At 37.8% G+C, this 23,939-nt stretch overlaps 1 protein-coding gene across 4 annotated transcripts in view; it reads right to left on the reverse strand.

Moving 5' to 3' along the window:
- The window catches only part of LOC124796435 (cAMP-specific 3',5'-cyclic phosphodiesterase 4A-like), a 323,597-nt gene that overhangs the window by 232,608 nt on the left and 67,050 nt on the right, over nt 1-23,939 (reverse strand). For all 4 annotated transcript variants that reach the window (XM_047260627.1, XM_047260626.1, XM_047260625.1 and 1 more), the window contains exons 3-4: nt 21,325-21,420; nt 14,885-14,985 (exon numbers count right to left, since the gene is read on the reverse strand). In XM_047260627.1, coding sequence (XP_047116583.1) covers nt 14,885-14,985; nt 21,325-21,420 — 197 coding nt within the window. The remainder of the gene's footprint in view (nt 1-14,884; nt 14,986-21,324; nt 21,421-23,939) is intronic.

A 23,939-nucleotide genomic window follows, 5' to 3' on the forward strand; every position in this document is an offset into this window, starting at 1 on the left:
TTTAGAAAAATAAAGCACATTCTCTTATGAGCTACTCTTATGACGTACAAATTTCTAGGTGGCATGCCCTTCATGCCACATTATCCTTAAAGCCCCAGTTGAATTTCTGAGCAGAATGCTACTCATTTTGAGTACAAATACTACTACAGTGATGCTGCAAATAATTGCAAGGTAAATGAAAAGTGAAAGCATTCTGTATTCCCTGGAAAGATCATCACAAGTGACTGCTGTGAGTGAATGAGTGAGTGCTTGTTGTAGAAACCTTCTGAAGTCTGTGTTATAAAAATGTTGTATGACCTTCTGAAGCCTGTGTAAAAATGTTGTATGTCAATAGTAAATTGAATTCAGCAGAAAAGACTAATCTTCAATAGGCATATGTTGCTTAATAAGAGCAGCGTAGTTCTATAAAAATAGCTGAACTAGACAATATTTCTGTCAAAGTATTAATGAAGGGCATTAGGGTGAATAACTGGTGGGTGTGTAATGGAGCAGACAGGGAGGGGTTGGGGGTTTCTAAACATTTTTCTATAACAGGTTAATCCATACAAAAAAGTGAAAACAACAACCAGCTATTGTTATATTAAATGTAGATATCGTTTTTCATGGACGGCTAGTTCTTAGGGCCTGCCCCACCAGAAATTTTGTAATATAATTGTAATCTGTATATTTTTTCAGTACTGTGTAAGACAGTTTGAGAATCATATAATTTTGGTGTCATATGAGTGACAGAGACCATATGTAATTAGACCTAGCTTCCACTGCTCCCTGCAGACAGACACTTATGGGCACCTCAGGCGGACCCACTGGATGGACCATCTCATACACAGCCCCATTTTCCCACACTCCCATGAACACTCTGTCTCTCTCCTCTCCCTATCCACCTGTCCCCATATATACACAACATTTGGGGCCAACCAGCTTGGGGCTGTAGAGCCACATCAATGTGATTCTGCACACTCTGACAGAAATGCTTCAGCTGCCTCCGTCAACCCCTACCCCATGAAACATTACCTTCCTGCAATTTTTCCTAGGGAAATGTTCTATTTTTTAAGGTGCATTTAACAAAAATGAAGCATTATTGCAAAAATATAAATAAGCTATAATGATGAAAAATATTGCACACCACAAATTAAATGCATCAGTGTAGTAAATAAATTATGAATTGTACAAACTTTCTACAGACCTGAAAGTCTTACTGTTGTGCCAGTTACTGTGTATTCATTTTATCATGATGTATAAGGACAAATTTCATTTGTTCTGGTTAAATTTTGAACAGTGTATGAATCATTAACAGAAAATGAAAGTATTGGGGCTGTAATTAAGTGGTGAGAACACATTCCTTTCCAGGAATCATGTTCCTGTTACAATATTACTTTCCATTTCCTTGCCTGGAGCACAGCACACTCAATGATGATGTCACTGAAGCCAAATTTAGCAAGTGTGTCATTATGTCGACAAGACAGCGGAATTTGACTTTCTGCTTCACCTATACTCGACCTTAAGTAGTTAATTATCACTAGAGATGTCCGCCCCTGGTAGGTGAGTGGTCAGCGCGACAGAATGTCATACCTAATGGCCTTTGTTCGATTCCCAGCTGGATCGGAGATTTTCTCTGCTCAGGGACTGGGTGTTCCGTTGCCCTTATCATCATCATTTCATCCCTATTGACACGAAGTCACTGAAGTGGCATCAACTTGAAAGAGTTGCACCAGGCGAACGGTCTCACTGACGGAAGGCCCTAGTCACATGGCATTTCCATCACTAGAGACCAGATTAGGTGCATTTGCATGTTTCATATGCATTTGCATTTTTGGCTGCTTTTCACCAGTTCTCGCATAGTTTAACTAAAAACTAGTAATGATGCATATTTTTGCTCTGTGCTTACAATATTTTAAAAATTTAGCTGGGCAGTCTCTAGCTTGATCTAGTTTTGATGTCTCACAGATTGACCACGACCTAGTACTGTGCGCATTCACCAACCAAGAGGCCACTGCCTAGCAAAATCATTACAGAAGAGGAACAGGAACAGGCAGAGAGAGTCAATGCTCCTGCGGCCGCACCCCTCGTTAATCCCCTACTGTCATACCACAGGCGTCAGCAACAATTAAACTAAACTACACAAGTTTTTAGCTGCATGTCTATTGTTTCAGTTTAGCTGTCTATTTACTTGTACACAGTTGAATATGTTTACGATGTGTAGTGTGTAACGCGTTGAGCACGATGCCACCCAAAAAAAGAAACATTGTTTTGTGGATAGCTGACCATCCTGGAACATTTACATATGATGGAATTGTTTTATATTGTTGAGTTTGCAATAAAAACGTTTCACGCAAAAAAAAAAAAAGTTTCAAATAAACCAGCATGTCAAGGCAAACCTTCATATCACAGGAAGGCAGAAGAAAGCACCATGACAACAACTTCTGACAAAAGCAAATTGCAGTAGCAGGGATTTATCCTAAGGTAACCAAAAAAGGCAGCGTAACATGGATCTACATGAAGCATTCGCTGCAAGCAATATTCCTCTACACAAACTTACAAACCGTATCCTCAAATGCTTCCTGCTCAAATACTGCTTAAATCAAAATGTACCAGATGACTCAACATTGCAAAAAAATTACATACTGACAATTTATGTAAATGTTCTGGAAGAAATACACAATGAACTCAAGGACAGCACTATCTGGATTTCAGTTGCTACAGACACCTGTGGCTGTTACACTGCAGATTTAATTGTTGGTGCTTTGAAAGAAGAGCCTCCTTCTTCCTATTTAGCGGCCTGCAAAGAACTCGAAAAAGTAAACCATTCTACGATCACCAGATTTGTGAATGAAGGTATTAGAAAAATATTTCCAGAATCTTCTGCAGATGAAACGGTGTTTGTGTTTATTTCAGATGCTGCTCCCTCCGAGTATTTTATCCCAATTTGATTCATGTGACATGCTTTGCTCATGGATTATATCGCCTTGCTGTAGAAGTATGTTCCACGTTTGTGAATGTAAATAAAATGATTTCACCCACAAAGACAGTGTTTCTAAAGGCTCCTCACATCAAGACCTACAAAGAAAAACTATCAAATGTGCCTTTACCTCCCAAACCAGTGGCAACTCGTTGGGGTACGTGGGTCAAAACTGTGTTGTTTTACAATAAACATTTTGAGGCCATTAGAGGGGCATTAAACGACTTCGATAGTGCAGAGGCTTCGGCAGTTTGCAGTGCAAGGACACTTTTAATGATTCCTGTATTAAAAAAGACATTGCTGTGATTAGCACTCATTTTTCCCATCTACCTGCACGTATTAAAAAGCTTGAAAGACAATATTTGGCGTTGAATGAAACTATGCAGATAATGAATAAAATTGTTCTAATGAACTCCTCATCGCCAGAGGTATTCCCAAGAAAACTTAGAGAAGAGTTTGGAAAGATTTTAAACAATAACTCAGGCTTCAAACCCTTGTGCCAAATTGATAGTTTTGTTAATAGGACAGGTAAACTTTTACCAGAAACAATAAGTGCCAATGTAGCATCCAAATTCAAATACTGCCCAGTTACCTCAGTTGATGTAGAATGGTCCTTTTCTGCTTATAAAAATGTTTCGAATGATCGAAGACATAATCTTACTACCAGACATTTGGAACAGAACTTGGTAGTTTATGTGTACAATAGTAGAAAATGTAAAATAAATTGTAAATGATGTTTTGGTTGAATAGTATTAATTTAAAGTTAATGCTGTTCAAAAAAATTCATGATTGTATGTTGTTTTCTGAAATAAAATATTACAGAGTTTCTCAAAGTTGGTTCTGTACATATTGACTGTTTCACTGTGACCACCTGCATCACATCCACTTGTTACCGACAACAATAGCAAAGAACGAGCAATTCTTGAAACATGGTACGCATCCCCATTTTGCAAATTTTTAGAAAATAATCTCCGAAAGACCCCTTCCTAAGCTCTACCACAAAGTATTCAGAAAATGAATCCAGCATTCTAAATGTACTGATTTTTCATGTGGTCGGTGCTCTTCCTCATAATTGATACGCACAGGTTTGACTGAGATATAATGAACACAGTAACTACCATGTTCTTTTTATTATTTGATCTTGCATATTTCGATACTTTTCATCCATATTTGCCTGCATATTTTAAGATTTTTATTATACACATAATCTGGTCTCTACTTATCACCTTTCATTTGCTGAAACTGTGTCGAAATTGGCGTGAATATCTTCAAAGCTATTTCAGTGTTTGGATGAGCTTCTGATAACCCATACTTCAAAAAATAAAAACAATAATAATAATAATTAAAAACATCCAAATTGGAATCTGTGTCAGTGCTCTTGATCACCTCTTCCTACTGGAATCAGACAACAGCTATTTTGTTAATTAGCTATGTTGTATCGATGTTTCTGTTATATATGGCACCAAAATACGCTACATATTTTTCAAAATAAGATATAGAGCTCTCATTTAACACTTTTCTGACAGGAAATTAAAGTGAGATGAAATGGTTTTTAAAAGAAATGTTTGTTCCCATTTCACTTCTTATTCTGTCAAATATTTTGAAGCAATCTAGCTAAAACAGTTTCACTTCAGTCCTCGATTAGCAGAAACTGGCAAAATTATGAAGCCTCTGGTTAAACAGCATATTATTTACTTCATGATCCGGTGGCCAACCTATGAGGTCCTAAAATACTATAGAGAAGCAGCAGCAAAACCTCCATTGTTGAACACAAGATAGTAGGCAGCAGCTATATGAAGGAAGCACACACTTAACACATAATCCAAGTGAGTCATGTTCTGCAGTAGTCATTTCATTACGTGCCACTTCGATGGAATGACACTGCGACAACAGTGTGCATTTTCAGTTTTGTGCCGAAGTAAAGACTACTACTCTCATGCAGAAGATAGGAACACGAGGGGCAAGAGAATTCATGTGCCTTTCCCAGTTAATTCTTACATCATCCCACTATCTTTCCCCCCCCCCCCCCCCCCCCCCCCCCGTGAGGTAGTTTTTGTGTCCCGTCTATGCTTGTGTCCTCAGCAGGGGCCTATCTCACTGTGGCCTTGGTACAGTTCTGACCACAGCTTGAATTTTCCATATTCTGGAGCTAAGTGATTTAAACTTAATATTATTCCAGTGATTTTAAAATGAATAAAGTACACTGTTTGCTAAAAATACCCTGTAAGTCATTAAGCATGGAAGAGAAGCTACAAACAAGCGGTTAGTTGCACATTAACTAACTGCAATACTGTACTCGTAAAAGGAAAAAAAAAAAAAAAAAAAAATCCTTGAGTGCACTTCTGTATGTACTTTATTATTAGCTACAGTATTTCATGGATTATGTCTGTATATGTAACTGTATTATTAGCATATATACTATTTTTCTAGTGTTCTTCATGCAGCACAACATAAATGAAGGATATATAACACACAATTCAAAACAATTCAGTCATAAAGTTTAACTTTTTATCTATGACCCACCAACGACAGTGACCACCAGCTGCCAATGGCGCTGTTACCAGTTTTGAACTGACATGCTCACTGATAAATGGCTGATAATGTTTAAAACTGTATTTGCCTTATGCTGCACACACAATATCAACAGTTTTTCATAGGCCGAAAGTTCATTGGGGTGATGGTGCTAACATTATAGAAAAAACTGAAAGAGAAAAATATAAATGAAAGTTTTATGCTTCTAGGATGTGGAACAAAATATTAAATAAAATAAGAGAAATGCAACCACTCACCTGCAGCAGATCAATGTGTGGAGCACAGAAACACATAACAGAAAACAGCATTGACACTAGCTTTCGGACACTAGCTATTTCTCCAGCAAAAGCTCAATACACACAAAACCACACAGGCACACAAATGCAGACTCTTGTGGTCGCTGATTATTGATATCCGATTATTGAAAGCAGTTGCCTGAGCTGATGGTGGTGGGGAGGAGACAGAAGCGCGCAAGGATGGGGTAGCAGGAAAGAGGCAGGTCTTCAGACAGATGATGCTCTGGCTATAGAAAAAGGCAGAAAGAGTAAAGAGGGTAGAGCAAAAAGAGATGAAGGGAGAAGAGGAGAGCGAGAGAGGGGGGAGTAGGAAGAGGAAGAGAGGTGGGGGGAGGAAGGGGGTAAAGAGAGAAAGGTCAAGATGAAGGAGAAAGGGAGGGGTGAGAGAAGGGAAAGGGGGCAGTGCACAATCTGAAAGTGAAGTAATGGTGTGGACAGAAGAGAGAAGTGTGAATGTAATGTGAGACAGTGGGAACAGGTAAGAGAGGTTTAGACTACAGGGATTGTGAGACTGCAATCAGTCTCGCTTCGCTATGGCCATGAGACTGACTGACACTCACTCTCTCTCTCTCTCTCTCTCTCTCTCTCTCTCTCTCTCTCTGTGTGTGTGTGTGTGTGTGTGTGTGTGTGTGTGTGTGTGTGTGTGTGTGTGTGTGTGCGTGCTTGGAAAAGTGCTTGTGCTCTAAAGCTACTATGAAAGCTGTTTCTTGGTAAGTGTTTCTGTGCTCCACACTTCAATCTGCTATAGGTGAGTGGTTGCCTTGCCTGATTTAATGTACTGCTCCATACAGTAGGTATTTATATACACTGTGCAACAAAAAATGAAGCACCCAGAAGACATGGTCAGGTGACAATGTAACTTTGTACATAAACACAGCATTAGCATGTACGTCAATGATCAGAGTTGCAATTCTCTCAGACAAGTAGAATAGTCTCCAGAATGAATTAGAGTTGTTCATGTTTCATGTTGTTACCAGGCCTGGTAGGGCATATAAGGAGTATGAACACTGTCAGATATTGATTTATCACTGTGAAGGACATGGAAATGCTGCATACTTACTTAAGATGGCACTATCAGCACCTGACAGAGTTTGAGAACAGCCTCACAGTGCGTCTTCATTTGGCTGACTGGTTGAATCACTCAATATCTGAATTTGCGGGGCATTCAGGTAAGACAGTGGAATGGGAATGTCAGGCCAGGCACACTAATTGTCAATGTTCCAGTTGACAACATCTAACCACCACAATGGAGTATTGCCATATTGTTTATCAAGCACCCCTTCACATCTGCACCTGTCATCCAAAAAAAGGTAATGGACACCCTACAACATTTTGTGTCATCCCACACCACAGGTCAAAGAATAGCAGCAGTTGGACTATAAAATTACCATGCTTCATGTAGGCTGCCATTAACATCACAGAAACAGCTCAATTTGGAGTGGTAAAGAAAGTTATAGCCTCAGGAAATGTAGAAACAGTGCTCCCTGAACGGCAATGCTCAGGATGTCCTGTCACAGCCACACTCCAGACATGCTGAAACATGCGAACATCATTACTTGAGCTGACCAGCACATCACAACTCGACAACTGGCTCTACAGTTGTCGGTCATAATTGGAAGTGCATCTGCAATGATGGAGGCTCTTGGATATCTAAAAAGGGCTCACGATTGGTTCCACGAATGCTCACAGTGGACCACAAGATTCAAAGAAAGGCCATTTCATCTGAACTGTCAGAGCATTTTGAGAATTATGGAGAGGCCTTTCTGTCAGAGACTGTTACAGGGGATGAAACCTGGGTGCATCACTTTACACCGGAAACAAAACGGCAGTCCATGGAGTCGCAACAACCTCATTCACCACAAAAGAAGAAATTCAAGACAACTCCCTCTACCGGAAAAGCCATGGTGACAGTCCTCTGGGAAACTGATGGCGTTGTTCTCATGGATGTAATGCCAAGAGGGTCAACCATCAATTCAGAGGCATACATGAAGACTCTGAATAAACTCAAGAACCATTTCCAATGTGTTCAATTGAACAAAAATCCAGTAGAAGTCTTGCTTCAACATGATAACACATGTCCACACACAAGTCTGAGAACCCGGGAACATATCGCCAAATTGGGTTGGACACCATTGCCTCATCCACCCTACAGTCCAGACCTGGCACCCTCAGACTCCCATCTCTTTGGGCCGCTTAAAGATTATCTATGTGGAACACACTTTGAAGATGACAAGAGTGTCAGTCATGCAGTGAAAATGTGGCTATGCCTAAAGGACAAGAACATTTACCAACAGGGAATACATGCTCTTCCACAACATTGACATACGGCCATAGAATTAGATGGAGAGTACGTAGAAAAATAGGATACAAGACATGTTGATGTATATTGTCACCAAATTCTGACACTTAGCAACAAATATCTTCTGAGAAAACACGTTACTTATTGAACAACCCTCGTAGCATTGCAAAATAATAAAGAGAACTTTGACCTGATCACAGAATATCTAATCATGAATATACTTACAATGGATAAGGACAAGACTGTTGTAATGAAGCTCTTGTTAAATTTTAACTAATCTGGAGTGGACATAAAAACTGAATCACTGTTTACTGCTGAAACATCCCTGATAGATATGAATTTTTAGTTTTTGTAATTGATGAATATTTTATGTGAAAACATTAAAACAGCAACCGTAACTGGTCGTTAAATAACATGAAGTACCCCTCACAAAAATCTTTTTAAGCGTAGATTGATACACTTGTTAGTCAAAGGATGAACTCCATTATCAGTAATACCACTTTTCTATGCTGCATAATTATTATTATTATTATTATTATTTCTTTCCTTTCTCAGATGTTATGTCTGGTTAAGTTTATTACTATTATTATTATTATTATTATTATTATTATTATTACTGTCATTAATCAACCCTTGCATAACATGGCTATTTACAGACTATATCAATGACTACCCCTAACATTAATGCAGCAATGGCTTTTTTCCCAAATGCCAGCCAGTCTCCTAAAATAATATCAGCCATTACCTTCAATCTACAGAGTGTTACAAGGTAATGTAACGCAGCTTGACATGGCACTGAGCTTCATGCCTAACTGCGTATTGACATCAAACCTAAAGGGTTTCTCTTGGTTGGCTCAAAAGAGGTCTTGTGGAGCAGGCCTATTACATGTCGTAAAATGAACATAGGGCTCATATAACTTGAGACAGTAAACCTCTTAAAAATGCCTTGATACTGTCAATGTTTATCAGAAACTTACTGTGTACATATCATTCTATTTTGTGCATGTTTCCCTAAGAAACATAACAGTTGGCCTATTACGTCTGCCAGGACAGAGCACAGAAGAATTTATACAAGACTAGAGTCGAGAGCAGCTACGAAGGCGGGTGAGGGTTGGATGCACAGAAGCATGCAGAAGTGTACCATGTGACTCAAAGGCAATCGCGTGCCAGTGACATTCTTGTCTTTGTTCTGTGTGGGTCGTGCTGTGTTTGGAAGTTCTAACTTTTTATTTCAGTCATAGTGTTCCATGCCGAGTGCCGACTGCCTTCATAGTGTTCATTATGAGTGGTGGTACGCAATCACACCAAGTGCTACACAAACAGACAAGAGGAATAGTGTTCCATGTGTACCAATACTTTAACAGAGAATCTTCCGCTGAATCCACGCCGGCACAAGGCGTGGGTCGCGCCGTTGCCAAATGCCAGGAGCAGACAGCTGAAGCCTGTTGTGTTGGTTTGAGGACTGTTCAGAGAATACCCAGTGAAGCTAAGATGTCTATGCAAGCCTCCACCTCAGCTGTTTCTAAATCACCAGGGAAACAACACAACCGCAAAAAAGAAGTGGGTGAGCTAGATGATTCTGCGAAAAACGTTTTGCGTCGCATAGTGTTCAGCATGTATGCTGAAGGCGAGTATCCAACAGCAGAGAAACTAGTTTCACGTATGAAAGAAGCTGAAAATTTTAATGGAAACAAATGGACCATGTTGAGGATACTGAAAGACATGGGGTTCAGGTATTGGAAAACGAATGACAGTAGGATATTATTAATGGAATGAAGTGATATTGTAGCTAAGAGGACTGTATTTTTGAGAACAACACAGGAGATCAGAAAAGCTGGCACATCTTGAATTTATTACTTAGATTAAACTTCCGTTAATCAGAACTACGCAAGGGCTATGTGCTGGAAAATGAGCAATGGGTGTGGTGGATCAAAAGTTCCTGTTGGTAAGGGTAGCAGAATTATAGTGCTTCATGTTAGATCAGCAGATACTGGCCTTATTCCCCAGGGTAAGCTGACTTTTAAGGCGTAAAAGGTGAAGAATTCTGAAGATTAGAACTGTGAAATGACGCACAGAGTCTTCAAAAGGTGGTTTACACAACAATTATTGCCACATATTCCTGCGTCTTCAGTTATAGTCATGGACATGCAAACACTGAAGGAGTGTAAAAATCATGACACCCTGCGTCTTTTTACTGTTGAGAAGAGTGGAAGCGGTGCAGACGCAAACACATATAGTCAGACTGGAGATAAGAAGACCTTTCCAGATGAAGGTGGAGATGACAAGGAAACCAGTCTGCAGGATGTGGGACATCATGTAGTTCGCCATGTGAGGGGATGCTTATTATAAATACCTCCTTTAGCAGCTGTATGTGGTCTTCCAACTGTAAGAGTTGTGGCCAATACAAAATATTTAACAAAGGATGTTGTACAATAATTTGTTGGCTAGGAGAGGTATATGAGCTGACCAACTGGATGGGTGACCATGCTCTGGGAGACAACTCTGGAGAATGTAAAGAGATCATTTGAGGTGCACTTTGCATTGAGATAAGGACATGGACACTTCCTGGATGTCATAGGAGCATCACTGCTACCAATGCCCGCCATCCAGTGCTAGCAGCTGCCAAAGAAAGGCAGTGCCCATTGCCTCTGCCCTGCCGTACCATGGAAGATGTGGCCAGCTGAACCCGTATGCATGGTCACTATATACCTTCATCCTGTCACAAATTGCACTATCCAATTACAGCATGCCTTCATCTTCAGTGTCAAAGCCTGGCCATTACTGGTGAACATTCTACAACTCTTTCATTGAAGTCTGTCTACCTATTCCATTTGTCTCTTAACAACCATGATTTTAAAACACTGGTAATGACCCTGAGGATCTTGTTGCTAAAAAATGGACAAACTGTTATTCTATTAGTGAAACATTAGTACTTTGCAGATCGTATTTGAAGAGCCATGGTCCAGTCGACTTCAGTTTAAAAAAAATTTGTGACTAATCTCCTTATATTCTTGGGCTAATGCTCCCAATCATTTTTAAATGCCAATGGTCATCCACAACAATCTTGCTATGGAACAACCTCTCATCAGTCTACACTGTTGCTTCTTCACTTTCCCTATATCTCATTTTCCACCTTCTTTTCATTACCTGCTATAGAAAGTGTCTCTCTGAGAGTAATTTTATTTTCTTTCCTCTTCTGACAACCCTTTGTTCACAGTTTTTCAGGTTCTACTGTCTTATTTTATTTGTATTGTTTCCCACAATTATGTGCAGGAATTTTGATTTTTTTCTTCTTTGCACATATCTCCACCATATTTACGTTCTCATTTTTTCCTTCATATACCTTTTAGTTATTAGGCATGACCTCTGGCAAAGCCAAATGCTCAGATACTCAAACATTGTATGTGGGTTTTCCTGTAGGTTTCTCAGAACTCCATCTACTTTTACACTTCACAAGGCACTTTATGTGTGGGAACATAAGAAACCTAGTTTTATGAAGCAAAAATTAATGTAGTTTTATTTGAAACCGCAAATAGAATGATGTCCCTCTTATCACTTTAAATCCCTCATTATATTTAGTAATTCACTTTTATTTTTAAATTTTCTGCCTTGTACAGCAAACTGCAAAATTCAGGTGCACCTTATACTAAAAATTATTATAAAAAGTCGAATGTGTGATTTAAACTTCCTGCCAGTCTTAAAATGGGCATACATTCGATGCTGTGGGAAACCTATCCCTATCTGGCAACACTGGCAGTACCAGTGCACCAATGTGATGAATATGAGTTACAGGGATTCACAAACTTTTTAACACTGTCGCTCTCCAGCCCCATCATCACAAACCCAGACTTCTAGCCTGTGATATATAACTGCAGTCTACAGCACCAGTGAACTTGAATTTTAAAATGATGTGTGCTATCAGTAACAATAGAAAATGTTTGTTAGTAACTATTTTCATAATGGAAAAAAGTAAAAAGGATTCATATGATGTGGGCTATAAATTGAGAGTAATAGAATATGCAGAACAACATGGAGACACAGCAGCCAAGTGGCATCTCGGCCCTCCATGAACAGAAGAAACCATTTGGGATTGGTGGGCTAGTATGGAAGAAATGAAAAAATAAATAAATAACTGAGGAAAGCTAAATGTGCAATTAGAGGACTGAATGCAAACTGGCCAAAACTAGAAGATGGTGATTTTTAGGGATTTTAAATGTCAGTTAGGTTTTATAAACTAATAATTTTTTTCGTCTGGCTTTACAATCTAATAATAAAAATGATAAATAAAATAAATGTCGTGTGACTAGGGCCTCCCATTGGGTAGACCGTTAGACAGGTGCAATGCTTTCGATTTGACGCCACTTCGGCGACTTGCGCGTCGATGGGGATGAAATGATGATGATTAGGACAACACAACACCCAGTCCCTGAGAGGAGAAGATCTCCGACCCAGCCTTGAATCGAACCTGGGCCCTTAGGAAGGACAGGAAAACTCAAATCTGCATGTTTTACATACAAACACTCAACTGTGTAAAAAGGGAGCTTTCCACATGGGCCTCCAAACTGTTCAACAATCTTCCCAATAGTATTAAGTCCATCGAATACAACATAAAATTTAGCAAAGCCATGAAGTCATATTTGTTGTGTCGCTGTTTTTACTCTATAAATGAATACCTAGAACAATAATCTTACTGTTATGTTAAACTGGAAACATTGAACAATGGAGTGAAGTAAACTTAACCAATCTTTGCCATATAATACATTATGATACTATATGTTAATATGTGTTAACAATATTAACTGATATTTTCCAACATCTGTAACACACTGTGTACCATCAGATCAAATGGAATAAATAAATAAATAAATAAATAAACAGTCAGTCACGCTGACCACTCAGCTACAGGAGGCGGACATAAAAATGATAAAAATGTTATTTTTTAAAAACCTGATTGAAAATTACAGTGTGTCTTATAGCCCACAATGTCTTATAGTCCATAAAATAAGGTAGCTCAACCACCATTTCAGTAACTTACGAGACAACACATTTAACAATCTTCCAAAAGTTAGTGTAATGAAGTGATAATCATCTACAACATTATTCCATCTCTTAGATAAAAGATTAATTCATTTTTCTTCCAAAAATTCCTTCATTTCTAAGGTTCCATGCCTCACTTGGCAAAAACGGGACTCTTATAGGATCACTCTGTTGTCTGTCCATCTGCCTGACTTTTAAGATACCTTTTTCTCTCAGTAGTGGGAAGACATATTAAACTGAAATTTTTGTCACATACTAATGTCTACAGTACCTTGGTAGTGTAAAATATTTAAGCTTATAAGTCAATGCTACAGCTACATACATAATCAAGTTTGTACAGAGCCTGCAGAGTGAGAATCCTACTTGTACTTGGCCAATTCTTGCAGCAATTCGTCCTTCACAGGGATGACTCTCTCGATCTACAGTATCAGTCACCGCCTACTTTGCCCGTTCCCCACCCTTCCCCTTCCTTCCCAATATTCACAGGCCAATCCCTCTTTGCTTGCTGAAGAACAAAAATTAAATAGTTCTGAAACTTGGAGTACTTTTTTCTATTTTACATGTTTCTATTGACAGTAATAGGAGTTTCATTTCCTGGAAGTAAGTGCAAGTTAGCCATTCTGTCTCCAGTAATTTTTACAGTTTTATAAATTTAATTTTTTCTGGAATTTGTAGTATCAATCAGGATACAAATTCCAGAACTTCTTTTTACCCCACATAATTTCTTTCCACTTCATGTCCCTTGCAATGCTGTTAAAACTAATCCATTTCCATCAGTAATGGTGAAGAGTTTAGTGATATGCCCTTCTGTCTACCCACACATGTGGCCAATGAGTTGTTTCAGAGACAAAATAACTAATGATGACCACAACTCAATTTATAAAATTAGTGGTTTGATACATATTCAAATTACCTAGTGGTTTTTCTCCATTATTAATAATGGAGCATGAAATTACACAATCAACGAGTACAAAGATCTCAATGGTTACATTTCTTTGAGAGGTACGTAAGATTTGTAGTAACACAGTCTTGCTGGCCGCGGTGGTCTCGCGGTTCTAGGCGCGCAGTCCGGAACCGCAAAACTGCTACGGTCGCAGGTTCGAATCCTGCCTCGGGCATGGATGTGTGTGATGTCCTTCGGTTAGTTAGGTTTAAATAGTTCTAAGTTCTAGGGGACTGATGACCACAGCTGTTAAGTCCCATAGTGCTCAGAGACATTTGAACCATTTTGAACACAGTCTCAGCTTCCTTGTCTTCCATCCGCCACTGTCTCTGATAGTAAATATGATTTCTTATCAGCAATTACTCATTTTAGAAACTTCTATATATGGTATCCTAATTCATACTTGATTCTTGTACACATTGGGGACATTTTCTGTGGAAAGTTACATTTGTTTGAAAGATCAAGACAGATAGCATTTTAAGGCAAATGATAACTAATTATTTTACTAAAGAAACAAAGAAGTGCGCACATATGCAACGAGGTTGAGGTTTAAGAGGTTTAAAGAGCTTTCATGCTCTAAGACACATGAGAGAGAGAGAGAGTGAGAGCGAGAGAGAGAGAGAGAGAGAGAATATATAGAAATTTCGTAAGTAACTAATTAGAAGTTGTAGCATGACAGCTCTTTAAACTGCAACCTCATTTCCCATAGACTGAAGTCAAATCTTCAAAGTGGCTAAATGCAATGAACAGTACAGTTTTCAACAGTTCTGAGATATATATTTTAGCTTAAGATATAAACATAATACAGAAGTTCTTAGTACCTTCTCCTCCTGCAGAAAACAATGCATGGCTTGGGTGACATCTGTTGCATGAATTGAATTGTGGTAAGGATTTGTACTATGATAGCCAGCTTCAACCAGTGCTGCAACAAATAAAAGTAAGTATGTACAGTACAAACCATTCAAATTATATGAAAAAATGCTCCAATCCATAGCACTTCACAATTTCATTTTTCAACTCCAACCCCTACTGAACACAGTGTCTCATTTTACTTAAAGATATGTCCACACTCTCTAACTACATAATTGGTAACAGGCAAGTTCAAACAACAAACTAATACTGACCTCTTGTTCCCAGAGTGTCATACACATGCAACAGGTAGATGTGCTGTATGACAAAGCAGCAATGCTGAAAAGGCAGTTGTGTTGAGAGTTCTCTGATAGCAAATCTACTGACTGGGGGGTATGTGTAATAATTCAATTTTCCATAATTCAACATTAAAACTTGTAAGTGACAGTATGTTTAGATGATGAGGTAGATCACTCAAATAAAAAAGGTGAAATCCACAAAACAAACTTCTTAATGGCCTGTTATCACAGAATGTTCCAGACATAATCAGAAATATATTATATGCAAATGAATGAAAGGAACACTGACAGCTCACATAGTCCACTCAATCATGCTTTTCTACTGAATCACTGATCATTGTCTTTCAGAACAGGTGCACATCACAGAGCTATACAAATGATAGTACCAGGTTATGACAGAGTCTGCAAAAGATGGTAATACACAAGTAATGCTTATCATAGTAAGTGGGGAATGCTGTCATTCTTTCTTTTATTTTACAATAAACAGAAAGTATTTTTCTAGACATCTCTATCTTGTTATTTTAAAAGATAACACAACTTGATAGTCTGAATTTAAATTAAGCAGTCCTCTGACATGAATATTTTGCCAGCTCCTTCAGTGTAAAAGGTCCATTATTTTACCATACTTTGTGACAGATGTCACAAATTAGCTTGCAGGTAAAAGCTGTATCTCATGAATAGACATAATGAAGAATCAGGATTTGATTTTGGTTCTGGAGCAGTGTACTCGCAATTTTTATTAAATTATCAATATGAATAAAAGTATTAAAAAAAAAACAAAAACAACCATTTCTACTGCCATTTCTTATATATTTCACTTTTCTTTTACTGCAAGTTGGTAATTCAAGTAAGTTGCGTTAATTCTATGGTAGTGCTAGTTAGCATTCATTTCATTATAAAAATTTCATATCTAATGTATATTTTTGTTTTCTCACGACACAAAATTCAATATTTTTCTAACAAGGAAGTGTGGGTTTTGCTGACACAATAATTTCTGCATCATATATTTACTGTTCTGTAAAGATTCTAGAACATTTCTATTTAATTTTTAGGAATGTCCTGCAAAATTTACTCAGTCCAATCATTTCTTTTATCAGCGACTTGTCTTTCATTTAAAACATAATTTATTTATTTGTCTGTAATCAACAACACATTTATGTGTGTGTGCAAGTTCCATGAATATGTGAAGTGGCCTCTTGTACAAAAAGGAGGGATCACATGAGAAATCAGTAAAACTACATGTAGACAGAATGTATAGTGTCATGTTACCAGCACCAAAACGGCCTTGTTGTGCTGGTACTGCGAACGGCTGAAAGCAAGGGGAAACTACGGCCGTAATTTTTCCCGAGGGCATGCAGCTTTACTGTATGATTAAATGATGATGGCGTCCTCTTGGGTAAAATATTCCGGAGGTAAAAGAGTCCCCCATTTGGATCTCCGGACGGGGACTACTCAAGAGGATGTCATTATCAGGAGAAAGAAAACTGGCGTTCTACGTCTCGGAACGTGGAATGTCAGATCCCTTAATCGGGCAGGTAGGTTAGAAAATTTAAAAAGGGAAATGGATAGGTTAAAGTTAGATATAGTGGGAATTAGTGAAGTTCGGTGGCAGGAGGAACAAGACTTCTGGTTAGGTGACTACAGGGTTATAAACACAAAATCAAATAGGGGTAATGCAGGAGTAGGTTTAATAATGACCAGGAAAATAGGAATGCAGGTAAGCTACTACAAACAGCATAGTGAACACATTATTGTGGCCAAGATAGATACAAAGCCCACACCTACTACAGTAGTACAAGTTTATATGCCAACTAGCTCTGCAGATGACGAAGAAATTGAAGAAATGTATGATGAAATAAAAGAAATTATTCCGATAGTGAAGGGAGACGAAAATTTAATAGTCATGGGTGACTGGAATTCGAGTGTAGGAAAAGGGAGAGAAAGAAACGTAGTAGGTGGATATGGATTGGGCCTAAGAAATGAAAGAGGAAGCCGCCTGGTAGAATTTTGCACAGAGCACAACTTAATCATAGCTAACACTTGGTTTAAGAATCATGAAAGAAGGTTGTATACATGGAAGAATCCTGGAGATACTAAAAGGTATCAGATAGATTATGCAATGGTAAGACAGAGATTTAGGAACCAAGTTTTAAATTGTAAGACATTTCCAGGGGCAGATGTGGACTCTGACCACGATCTATTGGTTATGTCCTGTAGATTAAAACTGAAGAAACTGCAAAAAGGTGGGATTTTAAGGAGATGGGACCTGGATAAACAGAAAGAACCAGAGGTTGTACAGAGTTTCAGGGAGAGCATAAGGGAACAATTGACAGCAATGGGGGAAAGAAATACAGTAGAAAAAGAATGGGTAGCTTTGAGGAATGGAGTAGTGACGGCAGCAGAGGATCAAGTAGGTAAAAAGACGAGGGCTAGTAGAAATCCTTGGGTAACACAAGAAATATTGAATTTAATTGATGAAAGGAGAAAATATAAAAATGCAATAAATGAAGCAGGCAAAAATGAGATCGACTGGAAGTGCAAAATGGCTAAGCAGGGATGGCTAGAGGACAAATGTAAGGATGTAGAGGCTTATCTCACTAGGGGTAAGATAGATACTGCCTACAGGAAAATTAAAGAGACCTTTGGAGACAAGAGAACCACTTGTATGAACATCAAGAGCTCAGATGGAAACCCAGTTCTAAGCAAAGAAGGGAAAGCAGAAAGGTGGAAGGAGTATATAGAGGATCTACACAAGGGCAATGTACTTGAGGACAATATTATGGAAATGGAAGAGGATGTAGATGAAGACGAAATGGGAGATACGATACTGCGTGAAGAGTTTGACAGAGCACTGAAGGACCAGAGTCGAAACAAGGCCCCCGGAGTAGACAACATTCAATTAGAACTACTGACGGCCTTGGGAGAGCCAGTCCTCAGAAAACTCTACCATCTGGTGAGGAAGATGTATGAAACATGCGAAATACCCTCAGACTTCAAGAAGAATATAATAATTCCAATCCCAAAGAAAGCAGGTGTTGACAGATGTGAAAATTACCGAACAATCAGTTTAATAAGCCACAGCTGCAAAATGCTAACACGAATTCTTTACAGACGAATGGAAAAACTAGTAGAAGCTGACCTCGGGGAATATCAGTTTGGATTTCGTAGAAATACTGGAACACGTGAGGCAATACTGACCTTACGACTTATCTTAGAAGAAAGATTAAGGAAAGGCAAACCTACATTTCTAGCATTTGTAGACTTAGAAAAAGCTTTTGACAATGTTGACTGGAATACTCTCTTTCAAATTCTAAAGGTGGCAGGGGTAAAATACAGGGAGCGAAAGGCTATTTACAATTTGTACAGAAACCAGAAGGCAATTATAAGAGTCGAGGGGCATGAAAGGGAAGCAGTGGTTGGGAAGGGAGTAAGACAGGGTTGTAGCCTCTCCCCGATGTTATTCAATCTGTATATTGAGCAAGCAGTAAAGGAAACAAAAGAAAAATTCGGAGTAGGTATTAAAATCCATGGAGAAGAAATAAAAACTTTGAGGTTTGCCGATGACATTGTAATTCTGTCAGAGACAGCAAAGGACTTAGAAGAGCAGTTGAATGGAATGGACAGTGTCTTGAGAGCAGTATATAAGATGAACATCAACAAAAGCAAAACGAGGATAATGGAATGTGGTAGAATTAAGTCGGGTGATGCTGAGGGAATTAGATTAGGAAATGAGACACTTAAAGTAGTAAAGGAGTTTTGCTATTTGGGGAGCAAAATAACTGATGATGGTCAAAGTAGAGAGGATATAAAATGTAGACTGGCAATGGGAAGGAAAGCGTTTCTGAAGAAGAGAAATTTGTTAACATCGAGTATAGATTTAAGTGTCAGGAAGTCGTTTCTGAAAGTATTTGTATGGAGTGTAGCCTTGTATGGAAGTGAAACATGGACGATAAATAGTCTGGACAAGAAGAGAATAGAAGCTTTCGAAATGTGGTGCTACAGAAGAATGCTGAAGATTAGATGGGTAGATCACATAACTAATGAGGAAGTATTCAATAGGATTGGGGAGAAGAGAAGTTTGTGGCACAACTTGACCAGAAGAAGGGATCGGTTGGTAGGACATGTTCTGAGGCATCAAGGGATCACCAATTTAGTATTGGAGGGCAGCGTGGAGAGTAAAAATCGTAGAGGGAGGCCAAGAGATGAATACACTAAGCAGATTCAGAAGGATGTAGGTTGCAGTAGGTACTGGGAGATGAAGAACCTTGCACAGGATAGAGTAGCATGGAGAGCTGCATCAAACCAGTCTCAGGACTGAAGACCATAACAACAACAAAGAAAGTTTAGTATAGAGAGCCATGACTTAGGGTATCTGACAGTTCATTTCAGTTTTTGAGACATGGGACAACAAAACGTTCATCTGTAGTTTTCAATACGTGAGATATTGCATATTTTTATTACATTGGCGTGGTTCTGCAATCTAATTCAGTTCTGTTAAGGTTCAACATTTAGTAGTGGATGCATAAATGAGGCCCATTTGTGTGGAGAAAAATCATTTTGGGTGGTTGTAATATGTGTGTATCATATTGGGATGATTTCTGTAACAATCCATTCTGATTATAGTTTTTCACATTTTTCGTTCAAAACTTTCTAACACGTATGGACATGTGGGACCATGTTTTCCATGATGGTTAAATTATGTACTTGACTATTCAATAGAAACATCCTGGAAACCTAATTTCATATAAGAACATAATTAAAAATGTGTTTAAAGTTTGATTATTAAAAATGTTAAAACTGGTAGTAATTATCAATTGATCCTTTGTATTCTTTTCATTTGTTTTGGTGCCATTATTGCCAGGCACATACCTGTACAAGGGTTCTAAAGGGGAACTTGTTGTGATATGTTCAGTGACAGGGGTCATATAATAGAGTGTTTAGTGAGACTTAATGGAATAGTAGAGGTTGAAAATAGTAATGAGATGCCTGAACTAAATTTTTATGTAATTTGTTAAAATGAGTATGTGCTGGCAACATTAATAAATGGAAGATGCAGACAATTTCAACATTAATTTTTTGTGATCAGCCATTAACTAAATCTGCCTGAACCACTCTAACACAAGAGTGTAGAAAAAAAGAAACAATGGAAAGTCAAATATTATCAAGAATGCAGAAAAATGTTTCATCTATGGCTACAAAGTTGCAGATGAAGCAGGAAGTCCGTACTTTATTTTACAATTGTGTTTGTCCACGTTTCTGATTTAAAAAAGCCAAATTGCATATAAGGTAAACCACCTGAACAACTGTTGCTGGAAAGCAGTGTAAGTTACGCTGGCTTTAACTTACCTTCAGCCAAAGTCCAAGTACTAAGTTACCAATAGAGATACAGAAAAATAGGGAAAATAAACTATTATCTAGCTTTAGAAATTACTACGTTTCCTCCTCAGCAAGGAAATTGGTATAGGTTTAGGATAGTTAGAAGCTCAAATTGGACCTGATGGCATTATATATATATATATGTGTGTGTGTGTGTGTGTGTGTGTGTGTGTGTGTGTGTGTGTGTGTGTGTGCGCGCGCGTGCGCAAAAGAAGGTAAAGAGTAGTGAGAAAAACTGGTTAGCTGGTTTTCCATTTATCTGTACAGAAAACATGTATTCAAGATAATGACGGTGTTTGTGATGAAAATAATGCTTTAACCTGAATTTTTTATATCTGTTTTCTGGGATGTTCATGAAAAGGCAGATCCTTGTGTAAAGATTCCCCCCCACCTTCGAAAAAAAGTGTTATTAATCAAAGCAAATGAAGAAAAGCCTGAGACCTTAATACCATGTTAAGTAAAGCTACTAAACTGCTTGTCCAAAATTGAGGAGCTATTAAAAAAAAAACTGAGCCTACCAGCAAAATCACTGTTGACATAAATGATTTACAATTTTAATTATTTTCTCTTGACACTGTGTAGGACATTCTCAAAACTACCAAGGAAAAAGTTTTCATCTTGTCTTTGAGAAAAAAATCTCATTTCTAGAAACTTTATTTAAGTTAGGCCAGACATTATTTTGAAGTTAGGTAACTGCTATTTTACCTTTTACATCCTACTGACAATTTAATACTTACTAAATAACTTCCAGATCCTGACAACATCCAGGTTAAAGTGTTCCATTAGCCCGTACCAATGGAATAGATGAACACAAAGGACTGGAAGAGACCTCCCTAAAACAACAGAGAAAAATGAAACATATAGCAATAAACAATGTGTATGCTTTACTAAGACAAAACACACAAACACATACATACACACATATTTAATTTTATTTTTATTTATTTCATGTTTAGTAAGTAGATCCATGTAGCAAGTCAATCGCAAGGATATGGACTGTATCAAATGTACATAGTTTAGATGTAACTTACATAAATACAATAAAATATACAATGAATAAGATATCAAATTAATAACACACATCTAATTAAATGTATTACATTGAAGAAGGATCAGTAAGATATTCAGGAAGCAAAGTTAAGTTAAATATCACAATAAATTAATAAATACACAAATACCAAAACCCAAATTTTTGGATGTCAATCATAGTGCCCAAAATAAAAGGTATTAAAAGTACTAGTGAAACAATTGGAAGTTTAGTAGTGGCATCCCTCTTCTCTCATTAATTTATCACCATATAAAAAGATTTCTCTATTAAGTACTCTTTCAGAATATGTTTGACTTTTAGAAATTGTTTATGAATGCATTTGATATGTGGTTATAGTGCATTAAACAGCTTAATGCTGGGGCAATAAACTCCTTTTTTAACCAAATTTAGGTATTTCAATTCAATGAGAAGATTGTTTTTAGTTCATGTGTTGTAATCATGATATTCACTGTTGTCTTTGTACAGAGATAAGCTATTACAGACCAAAAAAAAACTGTTAGGATCCCCATCTTTCAAAATTAGTACCTATAAGTGTGTGTGAGTGTGTGTGTGTGTGTGTGTGTGTGTGTGTGTGTGTGTGTGTGTGTGTGTGTGTGTGTGTGCTTTTTTTTTCCAGAGAGGGAGGATGTTAAAGTAAATAAATCAATGTTGTGTGAAATTCTTTGCGCCTAAGAGTTTCTTTTTATGTTTTTTATGCTTTTACTCTTTGAGGTTTTTGTTGCTACGTGTCATCTTTTTAAATATTAAAGGAAAAAGATCACTCTTCCTAAAAGTGTTGTGTTCTTGCTATAAAATTATATCCTAAGTTCACCACAACAGTTTACGGGCCCGGGTTTAAACACTTCAGGTTGTGAGAATTATAGTATTCATTCGCTAGACTATTTTTCTGTTTACTAGGATATTCGTGAGACTGCAAGACTTGTGGAATGGCAGACGCAATGCTTTAGCTGAGTGGTGACAGCAGTCCTACAAACATTCACAAGTTTTCAAGTAAAGATCAGTGGGGAATACAGAAATGGCAGATTCAAATCTGTTAAAAAAATTCTCATTATTTGACCACAGATGGTACATGTCAATGTTCGTCATTACCGGAAGGAGACGAACCATCAGACACAAATCGGCACTGGCAACGGGACAATGCTCAGGTAGCTTGCATCATTGGAACGGCAACTGCAGAGGAACCTGCTATTCATGTAAGAAAGAACACTGACGCAAAAGACATTTGGGACAGTATGTCAGTATATGAACAATCTTGATTTGCAGTGGCTATATACGTTATTCAAGTGTTTCTTCGAAACATCAAAAGATGACATCATGTGTATAACAAAACACACGTCACTATGTGTGAACATTTTCCATGACTTCTGGAGAGAACTGAACAAAATGAATCCAAATGCAACTTTTCCTCTTACGATACTCCACCATTGTATTTTCAAAACATTAGGATTCGAATATCAGTTTTACAGGCTGACATGGTATAGCTCAACAATTTACACTATTCGTGCGATTGCTTCCTTCAGTGACTTAAATACTTTGAAAGCTGCCTATTTTGGTTATTTTCATGCCCTGATGGCCTATGGAATTATATTCTGGGGAAACTAGCCAAAGGCAAACAAAATCCTCATAGCCCAGAAAAGGGTCATTGGGATTCTGTGTCGTGTCAATTACAGACATTCCTGCAGGAAACTCTTCCAAGAGCTGAGAATACTCACAACAGTATCTCAATACATTTTCTCTCTCATGTATTTCTTGTGTAAAAACCATTCCCTTTTTGAAATGAACAGCATGTATCATAACTATGACACTAGGGTAAAAAATTATGTACATCTTGAACAAAAGAAGGTAAAAAAATGATGTACATCTTGAACAAAAGAATCTAAGTATGGTGCAAAAAGGAGTACACTACTCTTGCATAAAAATATTTAATGCTCGACTTCAGGCAATAAAAATGTCAGTTACTGATCCACCTACTTTTAAAGATCAACTTAAACAGTATCTTCTAAGTAAAACCATTTACTCACTGGATGAATTTATGTATGAGAATATGTGAATTGATTTTGATCTATTGTAAGTCTGGTCAATGTAATTTGTTACTTTTTACAAAAAACAATTCTTGTAAACATTTTTTTCTACGTAATATATTGTATGTAATTCTATGTAATATATTATTCAGTGGTTCATGGTGTGGGTTCCTGTTGTCATGTCCTAGTTCATGAACCACAGGCAATGTATGAGTGGCCAAGTAAGTGGTCCTAACAGTCAGGATACCAGTTACTTTCGAATAAGGCTGGGCATCTCAGACAT

Source organism: Schistocerca piceifrons, chromosome 4 (genome assembly GCF_021461385.2).
Source record: "Schistocerca piceifrons isolate TAMUIC-IGC-003096 chromosome 4, iqSchPice1.1, whole genome shotgun sequence".
Taxonomy (NCBI): Eukaryota; Metazoa; Arthropoda; class Insecta; order Orthoptera; family Acrididae; genus Schistocerca; species Schistocerca piceifrons.